The following is a 15,688-nucleotide window of genomic DNA, read 5'->3' as shown; positions in this document are numbered from 1 at the left end:
GGACCTCTGAGGAGTAGATCTTGGGATGCTTTCATGACTTCGCTACATTATACTGTCAAAGGCATGGGCTGTGCTGTTCATATTCCCATCATGCTGTGCTGTTCATTCATTTCCAGCATGAATGCTGAGGTACCAGTTGTGATGAGCCTAGAATCCTAGATTCCAAGCCTTGGCCTACAAACTCACAGCAAAGTAACCAAAGAAATGAAAAGCACACTTAGAACCTGGTCTTTGCTGCTTTATGGTTTGAAACCTCCCATTTAGAGATACTCTCAGTGGGTAGTCCATAACCTACGCCTGCTTGATTGACCTGGAGCCCCACCCAACGCCGTGCCCTGCTTGACATTACCAGGCAGCGGCCCGTGATGTCATCACAGTGCGCCGAGTGGCCGAAGCAGCGGCAGGGCTCACACACTCCCTTGAACAAGGTGCCGTTAACCCTTTGGTAACCAGGTAAGCACATCTGCAACAGGGAGACAAAACAATTACACTCTGAATGCAAGGAAAGAAAATCACCCTGACAGCGGAATGACACAAATTAGTTCTGATGAACAAGGAGCGAATCGTGTAGATGCAGAGTGACTGTTACAAAGCCATTAGATAAAAGAAAACAAAGCTATTTTTAGCCGGTGAGATTTAGAGTTTAATTATGTCAGCCCATAACCTGCTTTGCAGCAGCTAATTAATCATACAGAGATATAATTAATGCTTTTCACTAAGTGCTTTGATTTATGCAGAAGAAGCAGACATGGAGTTTCTTTTGGGTCTATTTTTAAGAGCAAATTTATTTTGCATAATAGGAAAGAAAAGAGAGATAAGACAATTACGACGCGGCAAAGAAAGTCAAGCAAATGGCAACAGGAGTTGTCCGTCACGCCTCTCAGCTTCCTGTAGCGTAAAGACTTAAAGACCCAAAGACGGGTTTGAATTTTCACCCTGTAACATGCCGTCAAACGGCAACATCAGCCGCGCCCGCTCGATAGGACCAGCCCCCACGAGCTGCTTTACATCGAAGACTGTTATGTAGAGAGCGTTCAGCAGATAAAAGTCTGCAGCTGCAAATCCCTGCAGGGCCACTGGTACCCCACTGACTGCTAACTTCCGAAGAAGACACACCCTTAAGAAGATGTTTATTTCAGCTTCTAGTTTTTAAAGAGTTTAACAGTGCAGGGGGTCGAATGTAGAGGGATCATGACATAAGGAGGCTTTCATGTCCTTCACTGTCACACCATTGGACCTGGCAGGAGTCGAAGTTCAGCAAATCGCAGTGTAGCGTAATCATTCTGAACCACTAACTACTTAAAAATGGCTACTGTGTGAGTAAATAGAAGACACAGTCTGAGTCTCACGTAATGGTGGTGTATTAAAAATATTTCAAGATAAAGACAGCTTATTACCCTACAGCTATCCCGAGGAGAATGGGGTGATCTTCATTCTGAAAATAAAATATCGGCAATGCATCATGGTACCAGTACATTATGTAAAGCAAAATTAATAATATTCTGTAGTGTTTGAATTTTCCTGGCATCACCTGAGAAATCCTCAGGCCTGATTTTATCAGTCAGTCTGACGTTCGGCTGTGGAGATTTAGTCTCCTGTTACCCTTTCAAAAAAAGGTCACTGCACTGAATCTCAGACATTAATCCAAGTCGCCTCTGTGTCAAGGATTTTTAATGATCCGGTGTGGGAGCTAGGATTGTTCTCCGACGGGTTCTGCAAAAGGTCCTGACTCTACGGCCTTTTCAAATAAGTCACAATTAACCCCTCTTCATGTATTAAAAAAAACCAATGATTCATTTCATCTTCTCTCAAAAATCTCCCAGAAATCAGCTGCGGTCAGCACTATAATGACATACGCGGAAAAATCAACGTGGCCACTGCAGCGACCTAAAGACAGCTTCTCTAAGAAGGTGACTAGCTGTCAGCTAAGTCTTTTCAAATGGGTTTCACCACCTCACACTGGTCTCAGTCATGTGCAGTATAAACTGCACACGTCACAGAGCGAAACGCACAACACAGCAAGTGCATGTCACTGAATACCAGATGGAATTTGCTCATGGGAGTTTTACTTACATAAACATGTTCTGAGGGCAGAACGAAAATTAGTTCCGATTGAAGAGGAGGTGGGTCCAAACAACTGGAGGAGGTGGGACCAACCAATCAGATGTCTTGGTCTCTCCTCCTCTAGTTGTCTCCTCTCTGATTGGCTATCTCTCTGAACCGATCATTTTTCATTCTGCCCTCAGAACATTTTTTGCTTAACTCCCGCAAGCATATCATTTCCTTCAGGATAATAAAAATATACTTATTCTGATACAGATTCTTGCTGTATTAACTGCAAGTGCAGCATATAATTCACACACGGCATAGCAAGAGTCAAACAATTCTGACAGTGACAGAAAAACTGACATGCGACGCAAAGTGGATGCTTTTTTTAACAGAGGTGCCACCGAGAGGGACTATGATAAAAAGGTGGACGCCGAGTCACGACACTCGTGTCACTCACCTCACAAGACGTTCCGCCATAGCCATGGGGACAGTGACACATCTCCACAGCCCTGGCCGGTACATCGCTCCGGGACACATCACTGGCTACCTCCAGGGTGACAGAGTTGAGTCTGGCCCCCAGGGAACGTAAAGACATGAGGAATGCAGCACACAGGACACCAAGCTGACTGAAGGGTGTCGTAAACATACGTGGGGAACCGGAACAGCACATTCTTATATTTATATGATGAACAAAAGTAACTAAAAGGAACGTAATGTTGCCGTTCAATGAAAAGCACATATCTCCAAAAATTCATTATTCCTGGAGCGTGAAAAAGTGCATTTTCTCAGAAACTACTTTACAAACTAAACCGAAATCAACATAACGAGGCACCCTTGGCACCACAGAGACACCGCTCATTACACGGCCGTCAGTGAACGGTTTAATGTTTTAAATGGACTTGCATGGATTGTTGTAAAAGAGGCAAATATGACAGTGTCAACGTGATACAGATGAATCTCCCATTACATTCACAATTAACAGTGATGTTAGCTAGATACCTAGTTATCAGCATTAAGTTGTTAAAACTGATCTGTAGTGCAGTACAGTGAAACATTCTTGCAAACAACCATGATGATTACAAATGTTAACTAATACAAATATAAATTGGAGTTAGTTAAATAGATAACTATGTAAAACATCTTTTCAGTGGTTAATTAGAAGTCAAACACTATCAGCAGACAGAGGAGAGTGGGCGTGTTCTGTCTGTAGCAAGTCACAATCGGCAAAAAATGGAGATGTGCGACTTTCACTGGACAGTGAAGACATGATGGATTTATTTACATATATACACACACATTACATGCAGGTTTGACGACATGAAGATAAGCAAAGTTAGATTTTTAACCTTAACACACAGATAAATGAGGCATTGATGATGGCTCTAGGGGAAACGTTTTGTTCTAACGTCGCTGAGGCTGTTGTGACAGCACGTACCTGTAGAGGGCCCCCTCATCATGGCTGTACGAGGCTCTGATGAGAAGCCCATTCAGATCACTGAGAGCTGTCATGAACTCCTTCTTGCTGACAGCGAGGCCTGTCTCCCGGTGTATAAAATTTTCGGCGCGCAGGACAATGCTCTTTGTTCCCTCGGTAAAGGGGGACAACTGCAGCCCGATCCGGCTGTCAATCATTGTTATCCCATTGCCCTGTGGAGACCAAAGTCAAGCTTGGTTGTTTTTTTATCTCCAAGTGGAATAAATATCCTGTTTTGATGTGCTTCAATCTGCACTCCTCCCTGTATGCTTTACATATCAATATACTCACTTATTAATGTTTTTTTATTTTTTTTTTGCTAAAACGTGATATACGTTTATGGGCGTATAATTAACTGGTCATTTAATGCAGTAGTTCGAGGCAGCATGCAGCCATGAAAGACACGGCCTTGGTAAGTGATGGGGAAGGGTCTCATACAAGCATATCTCACACAGGTGAAGTGGCCAGGCTCTGAACCCCAGACAATGTTGACAGAATCATCGGGAAGGATTAAGGGGCGTCGTTCTCATGAAGTGTTATTTACTGCCCTCCGCTCTGCTGGGGAATCACGGCCAACATGCCCCGGCCATTTTATTTGCTCCGAATTAATGGAGTGTACACATGCAAAGCAGGGATTAACCGTCGATAATGACCCGTCACGCATCCGCTGCCGTTCCATTAGGGCACCACGAGTGCCTTCACGCGGCAATATCTCAATAAAGCCCCTCGACTCCTGCGCTCTGTCACTTGACTGCGAAATGCGGAGAGACCCCCCCCCCCCCCCCACCCCATGGCGAGCCAAGATGAGCGCGCCACTGTAATTGCATGCTGATGGAGAGCGTGGAAGAGGGCGGCGGTCGAAAGGCAGCCCTCACCCATGGGGCCGACCCCTGGCCTTCCAGAAGGTTCCGACTGCACTTCATCACTATCGTTTGCCAAACAAATATAACCACAATTAAAAACCGTCGGCTGCAAGCTTCTGCAAACATCTTGGGTACCTCTCTCTCTTTGTGTTTTTATGCGAAAGCACTTATATATTCAGAAAGTGAAACAAAGTGGTGGGACTATTAATTTTTTTTTAAATGAATGACAGCTCTGTGCCATTAATATGTATTAGGGCTGCCTACCGTTGCCCATAGCCCAAAGAGCTTAGCCGATATATACAGCATATGACATTTTTAGATGGTACAATATGTATTTCTAGCCAATGTCCATCCATTTTCGCTAACCACTGGTCCAATTAGGGTTGGCGGTGATCTTGAGCCCATCTCCAGAATCAGAGGGCGTGAATGAAATAAACAGACCCCAACAGAGCCTAATCACTTCATTACTAACAAATAGGGCAAGTCTGGTTTTTCAGGAAAGGGGAGTGAGGTACAAGTGTCCTTCTTGAAAGTAGCTTGGTTGAGTTCAGCTTTGGGAAAACTTGGCTTGATTCTGGTCTTTTGAACCTGATATTTAAAGGGGCCCCGTCCCCTTTTTCTTCAGTTCTCGTCCTATTTTGGACACCCGCTGTCTGTTGCCTCTGTTTCCATCCTAAGAGCCAGCCCCGCCCCCAACCTGATGTAGCATGAGTAGTTACTCGCAAGGGCTGCTACTCTGGTAGCAGGAGGTAAAAGCTCTATCAATGCTCTGGGTTCTGTGACAGCCAGTGGTCAGAAGCCATGCGTTTGCAGTCTGTCGTGTTGGATCTGCGAGGCCGTGTCCAGTTTACCGCCGGAGTCACAGAGGGGGGTGCCCCACGTCCGAATGCGATGGAATGCCGGCTTCCTCACAGACGGCTTACAGATGTGCACCAAACAGCAGTGTGTGCACTGCCTTGGAATAACAATTGATTTGTTCACTTTTGTTGCTTCTTGTGCAACATGTATGCATGTACATATGTATGCTTACTTATAAAATCTGTATGGCTGTGGTATGTATGCATACACACAGGTTAACATTTTGCTGATTCATAAGAGGGTTGTACATGATGGCACACTGCATCATCCACACCCAGCAAAGGCCGGCATCCGCCATATCGGTGCACAGTTCCCAGTTTTGTGAGAGACCGTCCGTGCCTTTAAATATGTTATTGTTTGCATGTTGGATGTATTGCTGATTGTCAGAGGTGTTAATGACGAGAAGATGTCTTTTCTAATTATGTATTTTTTTACTTGTCTTTGCCTCCTCGCAATCTGCATCTGCATCTCCTTGCAGCCATGGAGAAACGACATTTCATGGTAGCCATGTGAGGCCTGGAACACAAATCTTAGCGCTAATGCATCCCTACATGGTGAGACAACAATAAAGCATCATGAATCCTGTGTGAGTAAAGTTACTATAAATACAGTACAAAAGAATGGATGAAATGAGTGAATCGCTGAATCTATACCTACAAACACAACACAGGGTGACCTATGAGCTTGAGTGAATGAATGCAGCACAGAGAATCCATGACAAATGTGATCAGAAGGCACGTTAAACACAGCCAGGCTTCAATGTTTCAGAACGGCGGAGCAAAACCCAATTAGTCATGCAGAAAAGATCCCTGTCGGCTGTAGCCCAATAGTGGAAATTGGGCCTTCAAACAAAAGTCTACTCTGCAAGTAATGGCATTTGCTGCCATTGCAAGAAAAAGAATACAGCGAAATGTATTTAGGGATAAGGACTCCTTCCTGGATTAGGCAGGCTGCAGGCATCAGGACGAGCTTAACGGCTTGCAGAAGCCCACGTTTCTGGCAATGTTGATAGACCGGAATACCTGGCTTGTGGAAACAGGAAGGACAATCAAAGCTGCGCTGAAGCACTGGCGTTAGCATGGGGGGTGGGGGGGGGGGGCAGGCAGTGATGAGAAGGATGCGCCCTCACTGGGGGCGTGAGCTTTGTTGTTTCTTTGCACAATGCTGAGGACTCTTGGTGTCCACGTGTTGCTTTTATGCAGTGGTGCTCTAAGTGTGTCTGCTATCGCGGGAAATGTCCCTACACACAGACACGGGCAGTACAGTCACGCTACACCGCTGCCACGCTGACGAATTCCCAAATCTGATTGGCCAGATTAATTTCCTATATCCACACACACAGTGGCAGCCAGGCAAGTCACAGCAGTAAATCAATGCGCTATTAAAATCTTTCATTCTAACTAACGTTACTTAAAATTTCAGACAAATAACAGAATTTAAAATTAACAAAAAACTAAGGGAAATGTTGAATCGTTGGTGCAGGAAAGTACTTCTAATAATAAATGCATTTTTGCCTCATACAATTGAAAGTAATGTCTTTAGGTACGAACGCGGGAGCCATGTGTGTTGTCACCATGGTATAACTGGGTTAATGCACTACAAGCCTGGCATTATACGCTTTTAAACATAGCCCGCTACGTGAAGGGGGTCCTTTGCCTCTGCAGCCGTGCATAAAAATGTATGTATGATGCACAGCTTGGAAAGCATTAACCCCTATATAAAATGAGCTTGGGGAAAGGCAGAAACAGACTGGTTATCAGTCGGTCATCAGTAGGAAGGAACAGCTCACAGTGCTGACCTATGATAAGTGCTGCCTCACTGCTCATAAGGAACAAAGAGGTACATTTTTCTTTTGAACTGACCAATTATCATGACTAAAAATGCACATATAGATAATCCACATATAAATGAATAAGGCAATAAGTGAGTTTGCATTTTTTTTTAAGAGTGTGGCATTATGGGCTAGAGAGACTGCAGAGTTTACCAAGGTTACAAGCACAGGACACATGGAGACTGGGCATGAAAGACTTATCCCTCAAAATTATATATACATCTTAGATTTGAGATTTGAGTTTTAACATATGTAATCTCCACAAAAGCAGGAAGAAAAACACAGGTGCATAGACTGGTCTTCCCAAATTAGATATTCTCATGAAAACCAACTGAGGTCATGGCTTCAGTTGCCAAAATTATTTTTACATGCCGCTGTCATGCAGGGGTTTAGTCTGTTGTCTCGTATAAAGATACATGTTCTTCAGATATACATCTGGCCAAAAGGCTTGACCAAAGATGAAGGCGTCTTGCGAGGCCAAGTCTGCTTTTGGTTAAACCTGAGAAAGAGCGGCATGGTCTCCGACCGCATGACCGCATCGGCTGTGCTACGCTCCCCGAAAAGCGTGGACCGGAGAGGGGGGGCAGGCCCCCGGCTGTGCTCTTTTTCTGGAGCCCCGCTAATGACACACACATGTCGGAGAATTCCAGAGGCCTGCACTCGCTCCGGCCGAACAGCTGTGGACGCCGCGCTCTTTAAACGGAACCAGATGAACGTGGCAGCCACACACGCCCCAGACACAAAGCTAATTCCCCAAGATGGTGGACGGGGCCTGACCTCCTTCATCACACAGGAAACAAAACAAAACAAAAAAAGATTAAAGCATCTCAGGGTACCACAGGTAGCGTAGCAGCGAAGGACAGTAACTTGCAGCCTACTAGAGTGGTCCCCTATTATTTTTCCCCGAGGACCAAATTCCATCAAAAACACAAAGCCAGGGGTCACTGTTCCCATAAAATGAGCCCAGTGTGGGGGGGGGGGGGGGGAGGCTATTCATTCTCGCGGGCAGGATTATCGAGGAACCCTGGTCTACAGGTTGCTGGTTTATGTCCCTGGCAGGGATGTTCTGTCCTAGAACGGGACATGCAGCTGAATAAACATGCATGCGTTGGAGCTGCAGGTGCTTCTGAATAACAGCATCAACTAGGATGCTAATGAGTCATCCACAGTGCATGTGGCTTGGCGGAAAAACTGAGGACATACCTGTAGGATGACGTCGGGATGGATGGAGGGCGTAATGGCCTTGTCTCCACCCTCTGTGTCGTAGGACACCATATACACCAGCCTCCCTCCATAGGCTGTTAGCTGTAAGGAGACACGGCAGCAGTGAACAAGTAGAATGGTCCAGATCTCAGAAATTCCCAATAATACTGTACCAGAGCAAGAAGCAAAACGATTTCATCATACAAACATTTCATTCCAGCTCAGAAGATGAACTAAGACTGTGGAAGTCGAATGCAAACGGTTGTGCAATTTAGTCAATTGCATTAAAAAGTTATAACGGGCTTGCTGCAAGTTTAAATGTGGAAATGAACGTTGAAATTAGAATCCGAATAAGATTTGAGGCTTTAATAAGGCGCATGAGCTTTTACACAAATACATAAATCAGAAGAATCTCAGGGCTGCTTTCACGTCCCACAGTAGGAATTCACGTTATAATTGCAGTTACACTAAAATGCATTTTGTAAGAAAATACTCCAGTCCACAAAGGACAAAAAAAACAAACTTATCAAGTCTATAATATGCTGTATATTTAGAACATATCTGCAACAGGAATAATGACCTTTATCAACAGGGATGACTAGCTTCACATATACGAGTTTAAGTATGAGATCACTGTGTGCAATTCCCAAAGCTCCCCTTGAGCATTACAAGTGATATGTAACTATGGCAAAGCTACAGTGTCCACACTTTCACAGCAGGTAACCCTCCGACATCCTCTCAAAGGGTGTTAAAAGAGCCCGCAGCTGTTATTTCATTGTCTTTGCATGTAGAGGTTCCATTGCTCCATTGCTTTGTGAGGCAAAGACAATGAGTATTCAGACTTCCTTTGAAGACAAAATAAATATCTATCCGTATGAAAATCGTGATTGAAAGGTTATAGGACACTGGCCAGTTCCCAAGCCTCCTACCATCTGAAACATTCCCTTTTCTTTGAATATTGGTCCTGCTGTTTTCCCGGGCTCTGGCTATGTCTCCACCCTCACAGCCTTCCAAATCAGAATCTTCTGTGTTTATCTTTCCTTTGCTGAGAAGAGCCCTTTCTTGTCCTGACGCGTGTTTTCTTTCTGTCTCCGCATGCATCGCTCCCGCTGGGTCTGAAAAGCGCAGCCTGGGGTGTCGCCGCGCCAACGGACGGACCAGGAAGTGACCCGCGCCGAAGGCCACCCGGGGGGGGGGGGGGATGCTGTACCTGCAGCCAGCAGCCCAGCCGAGGCATGGACAGCGCTGACCTACATCTGCTGGGGGGGCGGAGACTCGCTTTGAGTCGCTGCTGCCGCCGTAGGAGGTCCCCCCCCCCATGAAATGCAAAATCTGCGGCAGTGTCTCTGAGGTTTCCCTTCCTGCTCTTTAAGGTATGTTTATGAAGCTACCCTCCGAGATCAATGACACACATTCCCAGCAGCTCCTGAACCAGCTGTGCTTCCTGCCAGCTTGCGGCTCGTCCTTTTCTGTGCTGCCTCCCCCAGCTAGGATGTGTCCTTCATCCCCAAAAGCAAAATCCGAATATCTCAAATCAGGAGGGGTCAAGGATATTATTCACGTGCAGGCTCGGCAGGCATGATACACGTCCCTCCCAGATTGACAGGAAAGGCCCCGGGGCTGCCCCATAAGCTGCCTGTCAGATGCCACATATTTTGGTGGCCTTTTATTAGATTGAACCCTCACATTCGCAGCAACGAACCCCACAGCAGGATCTCTAACTCTGTTGCGTAACCTTTATTTGTGCCATACAAACAAGTTACACATCATGTGACCTCACTTGACCTCCCTCTTGGGAAAGCTGTCGATGAGATCCGCTCCACAGAGGCGCTGAGGATTGCCAATCGGAAGGGCGATTTTAATAAATCTCATGGAACACCCGCCCCAACCCACAGCCCCGGTTTTATTCCTCAGACAAAGCCCCGATCATGGCACACAGCCCCACATCTGCTCTGCATGATACAAAGCAGCCATTTTGTTTGTTTTAATATCCGGAAGAACCGCTTGCATGTCCTTCCCATAGCGCCCCCCCAGGAACTAAGGGCGCAACACCATTCCGCACAACGCCACTTTTTGCTGCCTTAGAACAACAGTGGCGTTCAGTTCAAGTCCCACTGTTAAACAAATATGCACATCTGTGGCCCATGTGCCTGGAATGGGACAGCACACATCGCCAAGACAACCGGACAACCGTCTCTGTATGGTTGAGTTATGCTGGGAACACCCCTTGCTGAAGACACCTGTGTGTCACATGGCTGAACATGTTCTGTATGTTTATAAGCTGGCGGACTCAAAGCCTGTGGTGTTACTGGGTTAACAGGAAGCTAGTCAGGGCTGCCAACTCTCACGCATCCGGCGTTCAGACTCTCACGCTCACCCAAGAAATCTATATTATTCCATTATAAACCTGCAATGAGCTACATCAAAAGTGTTGGGGTAGCTTGCAAACACTACAGACAATTAACAAGGTAATAAAACTGTTAACATACATGTAAATGCGTGTGCAGACTTGTCTCGAATTGAAAATCTCACGCCAGCCAGCTGGTCAAAGTTGGCAACTCTGCGCTACTGCAGGTCTGCAGAAACACTGTAGCTGTTAATCTGTTAACCATTAAGTGGGATTCTATCACTGCTTTGCTATCTGTTATACCTTCCATGATTGAATCATTTCTGAACAATACGAAGATGTGAAAAATATGAAACACGAACAAGACTTACAATCCATGCTATTCCAGCAAATTCTTTGTACTAACGTTGACAAACCTAGCCATGCGTGCTGTTTATCCCATACAGGGTCACTGCCAGCCTGGAGACTCTCCCAGGAAGAACAGGACATCCTGGGTCACACACTCACACAGACTGTGCTATTTATTGACACAAATTCACCTAGCCACATGTTTTTGGATTGCATGTTGAACTGGAGTACCTGACGGAGGCCCAGGCAAAGACGCCAAACCGTGCACCAACCTCTCTCTCCCCGGGTTACCGAATAACCAAGTTGTCGAACATGAGCAGTCAAAAAAAAAAAACTTGAAACATACATTCAACAGTTTAAAAAACACACATGTAATTTCTGCATGTATCGGCTACGCTCAGACTCTGGGGAGATGAACGGGAGCCTTTAAAACCCTCATCAGTGCAGCATTTAATTGACGCCAAGTGAGACCAGTGAGCCGTAGAGTGGGGGGGGGGGGGGGGCAGATCACCCTCTGCAGGCACTGCAGCAGCTTCCAACATGCCCCAATTCCGGGGAGGGGGAGGGCATTTGTGAGCAAGGCCTCGGACGAGTTAGCCTGAGTAAATATATTCATTTGGGTAAAACAATCTCTGGCGGCCATCCATGCATACTGGGCCCCTGTCAGCGTGGAGACAGGAGGTAATGGCCCCCTCTATCGCCGGGGAGGCGCAGAAGCGTGCGCCCTGCCGCCAAGATCACTCCATTTATCATCATAATAGTCTATTACCCGTGATGGGTCACAACTCAGCCAAGAGCCAGGCACCATAATTGCTGCGATTCCTTTTGCCTGCCCAGGAAAGCCAAGAAGTGGCTCCGCTCAGGCGATGGCCAATCAAGGTCCAGAAAGCCCCCCCCCCCCCCCCCCAGAATAGTTCAGCATGGCGTTTGTGGGTTCACTCTTTATGCCACAAACTCTCACCATCCTCCTCTGCCACAAGCTGCTGGAAAAGAATATCAATTACGGCTGCGGGTGACACATTAATTACCGCGTGATGCATATGGACACACGTGTGTCCACGTGTCTGCTGGCTGAATCCAAGCTGCTGCCCTCCCAGGTTTATCAGACATTTAAACACGCAGTCAGTCACTCCGCCCGACGGCGGTCTCACGCGGCCGAGAGGCGCGAGTGGTGAGCTGGAGCCGCGGACGCTAAAGTGGGGCCCGCAGGGAACCGGCGCTTAGACATTTAGGGGCCCGCAGGGATTCTCACTCCTATCCCTCACCTCACCTGCACACACTCGCACGCTCACCCCCACCCCAGAAATGCACAGACGTGCCCCCCTGCACGCTGTCGCACGGATGTCACCACTAATGGCCATCACTGCCGCCCTAATTCGGACGATGAAACATGGCAGCGAGGATGTCCCCGCGTAATTACAGCACAGTCGCGGCGTCACTGTAGCGTGAGAGCCTGTGTCTGAACGCTTTAAACGAGTCTTGACTGACGGCCACAGAGAAGCAAACGTTTGCTTTTCTCTTTTGGCCAATGCACAGTGCTCATATTTACCCCCGACTGCCCCGATCTCACACAGAGTGCAGAACACCCACGTTTACACCCAGGGAGTACCGCTACAAAGGAACATTTCATACTTCTGCACACAAAGCCTCATCTTAACATAGTGAGGGACAGAGAAAATCCTGCACATGTACAGCAGGGACTTTGTGTATTTATGTGGTAATATGCATGTATAATTCCAGGTGTGTATAATAGTGTGTGTGTGTGTGTGTGTGTGTGTGTATAGTACTTGGGTTAGGTTTTTGATCCTCACTCCCGACTCTGTCTGTGTGGCCTTTGTGTGCCCCCCCCCCCCCCCGCACAGATGCTAAGCACAGATGTTAAGCACAGCTGGCAAGATGTTACAGCTAAGAATCTAACACCATACCAGTAAATGTTAAGCAGAGACGCTAAGCTAGATTCTAAGAAGAGATATTAAGTACAGATGCTAAGCAGAGCTAAGCATAGATGCTAAGCAAAAAACGCTAAGTACGGATGCTAAGCTAAGCTATGCCATTACAGCTAAGCAGCTAGCATCACACCAGGCACAATAAATGCCAAGCAGAGACGCTAAGCACAGATTCTAAGCAGAGATGCTAATCACAGAGGCTAAGGACAGCTGCTAAGCACAGACGCTGAGGACAGATGTTATGCGCAGATGCTAGGCAGAGACGTGAAGCAGAGATGATAGGCAAAGATGCTAAACTAGGGTGACCATACGTCCCCTTTCTCCCAGACTTGTCCTCTTTTTTGGGACCTAAAAATGTCCGGGATTTGCCTGTGTTTGTAAGCACAGGCACTAAGCAGAGATGTTGAGCACAGATGCCAAGCAGAGACGCTGAGCACAGATGCTAAGAACAGATGCTAAGCACAGGTAGGTACAGAATTCTTCCGCTCCCTTTGGATGTGGGGGAGCTCAGCTAACAGGCGGGGGGGCGGGGGGAGGGTACAGAGCTGGTGAAGCCGGGGGTCTGACCTTGTTCCCCAGGTAGCTGGGAGGGGAGCTCCAGTAAAAAACCCCCTGCAGATGGGCGCTGGCCTCTGCATGGCCGACGCTGAGCGACGGAGGGTCCTCCTGACTCGGCACGGGCCAAACCTTGTCCTCACCGTCCCCCCTCAGGACCCAGCCAAGCATGGTCGTCATCTGGCAAAGGGGACCGCAGAGAAATGGGTGAATGAGTCAGTAATCAAACCACAACTAGTACAGCCATTCATCAGAACCCCAGGGAATGATGTACTGGCTCCCACCACTTAACCCATTTTCTGAAAAAGTGCATCATTTAATTGATAAGTGGGAACATAATTCTGGCCATAAACCACTCTGCTTGTTATACCAGTGTGGCGGTGGAATGGTTTCCTCGAAAGAGAATTTCACACGGCACACATGCATATCCGTTATCACGCCATCAAGGTATTTATGTGGGTGGGTTAAACCTCGGTAAATTGTACTTAAATTACGGGGTGTGCAGCTCTGTTAAGACCATGTTAAAAAAAACGGAAATGTTAGAGAGACCAAAGTAAAAGCAGGCCACACTCAGAGCAGAATCTCATTTACGCTGCTACGTGCACTCGCCGTGGAGACGGCCCGTTTGCACGGACATGGCATTCGCACGTGACGCACTCACAGACACAATTACACGGCGGCGGCCGCGGAGTTTTGGAAGGAGAACTCAAGGTCAGGTTAATTACAGAGACAGATGCAGGGCTGCCTGTCTCATGCAGGAAGGGGGCGTTGATCACTGTGACACCCCATCCCCCCTCCCCCCTCCCTCCACACTGCCTGTGCTGATAGCCCCTCTGTTTACCAACACATATCCCCACAGACTATTAACCTCTGACCCCCCTGTGGGCTCATCCAATCAACATGTCACCATGGGTGACACGCTATAAATCAGCCGGTATTTACGGTGCGCCGGGGCCTTGGCCGTTTCTGGCCCGGCGGACGGCACCATGTGATTTTAATAAACCCAGGAAGACTGAGGCACTTCACCCATGCGCCCCCACCTGTGCACAGGAAGAGTTAAACACCCCCCCCCCCCCCCCAACAGTAAAGATGCTAATGAGTCCGATATCTCACGTTACTGTAGGACCAGGAAGAGTCAGAGCATTCGCTTGTGATGCCGGAGCAGAAGCACTTTCCGCATCCGTAGGGATTATCTCCACGGAGATTGTGGAATCCCGACTTGCAGAGGTCGCAGTTTTCCCCCTCGACGTTCCCCTGAAAGACGACAAAAGACACATAGGGTGAGTGCTGGCCTTGACGCGAGGGTCCAGATTGCACATTTGGGTCGGATGGGATCCCACAAATCCTCCTGACTGGATCATTCATGTCAAGGACCCCCGTCCCTCTGGTCCCATACAGACAGGCAGTAGATCAGTAATCTCATCAATCAGGGAAAAGATGCAGCAAAAAAATGCCGTATACGCAACGAGATTTAAGAATTTATTTGTCCTATGCGCAATTACTGAACAGATCAAAATTCAAAACATGCATCTCTAGCTTACCATCGTAAATTCAAAATATCATAAGTCGAACCGTCGTGCAGCAAGGATCATAAATTAAGTCAAATAATAAGTGAATGTGGGTTATGATAAAAAAAAAAAAAAACAGAAGATAAATAAAATGCTATATGTAAGAATGTATTGTGTTTATGCACACAACAGTACTATGATCGTCTGAAAGACGAGAGCAACAACAAGCAAGGATCAGCCCATGGCACGTGGAAGCAGATGTTTCTGAGATACGACACAGAGAGCGGGATCTGTAGCAGCCAGACTATACATGTTAAAAATAAAACCTGCCGGCTGTAGGGCGGCGCCCGCCCCCCACCCCCATGCGGCCGCCCACCTTGCAGGTGCAGGGCAGCTTGCACGGGTCCCTGTTCAGACTTCCCTCCAGACTGCAGTTGCAGCGCACGCACAGCGGGGACCCGGTGTACCCAAAGGCACATCTGTCACACTTGTCACCCCCGTAGCCCTGCCTGCAGTGGCAGGAACCGGCTCTTAGACCTGCAGGCGGGGTGCACAGCGGAGACACGCCGGTGTTGACAGCGAGCAGGGCAGCGGGGCAGCGTTGCGGTAAAAAACCTTCACAAAAGGTTGTCAGTTCAAGTCCCAGTAGGGGCCATTCTCGCCGATGTCTGAGTCGCATACTTAACCTGAGCTGCCTCGATAACAG

General features: G+C 47.5%; 1 protein-coding gene across 1 annotated transcript in view; it reads right to left on the bottom strand.

The window, feature by feature from the left end:
* lama2 (laminin, alpha 2) overlaps positions 1-15,688 on the bottom strand; it is a 106,547-nt gene that overhangs the window by 55,022 nt on the left and 35,837 nt on the right. The window contains exons 10-16 of the mRNA XM_072703001.1: positions 15,359-15,519; positions 14,588-14,728; positions 13,487-13,654; positions 8,279-8,380; positions 3,485-3,696; positions 2,507-2,618; positions 350-463 (exon numbers count right to left, since the gene is read on the bottom strand). Of these exons, the coding sequence (XP_072559102.1) occupies positions 350-463; positions 2,507-2,618; positions 3,485-3,696; positions 8,279-8,380; positions 13,487-13,654; positions 14,588-14,728; positions 15,359-15,519 (1,010 nt within the window). The remainder of the gene's footprint in view (positions 1-349; positions 464-2,506; positions 2,619-3,484; positions 3,697-8,278; positions 8,381-13,486; positions 13,655-14,587; positions 14,729-15,358; positions 15,520-15,688) is intronic.

Source organism: Paramormyrops kingsleyae, chromosome 19 (assembly GCF_048594095.1).
Source record: "Paramormyrops kingsleyae isolate MSU_618 chromosome 19, PKINGS_0.4, whole genome shotgun sequence".
NCBI lineage: Eukaryota > Metazoa > Chordata > Actinopteri > Osteoglossiformes > Mormyridae > Paramormyrops > Paramormyrops kingsleyae.
The sequence above is the reverse complement of the archived record's forward strand: the minus strand, read 5'-3'. Positions and strand labels throughout refer to the sequence as shown.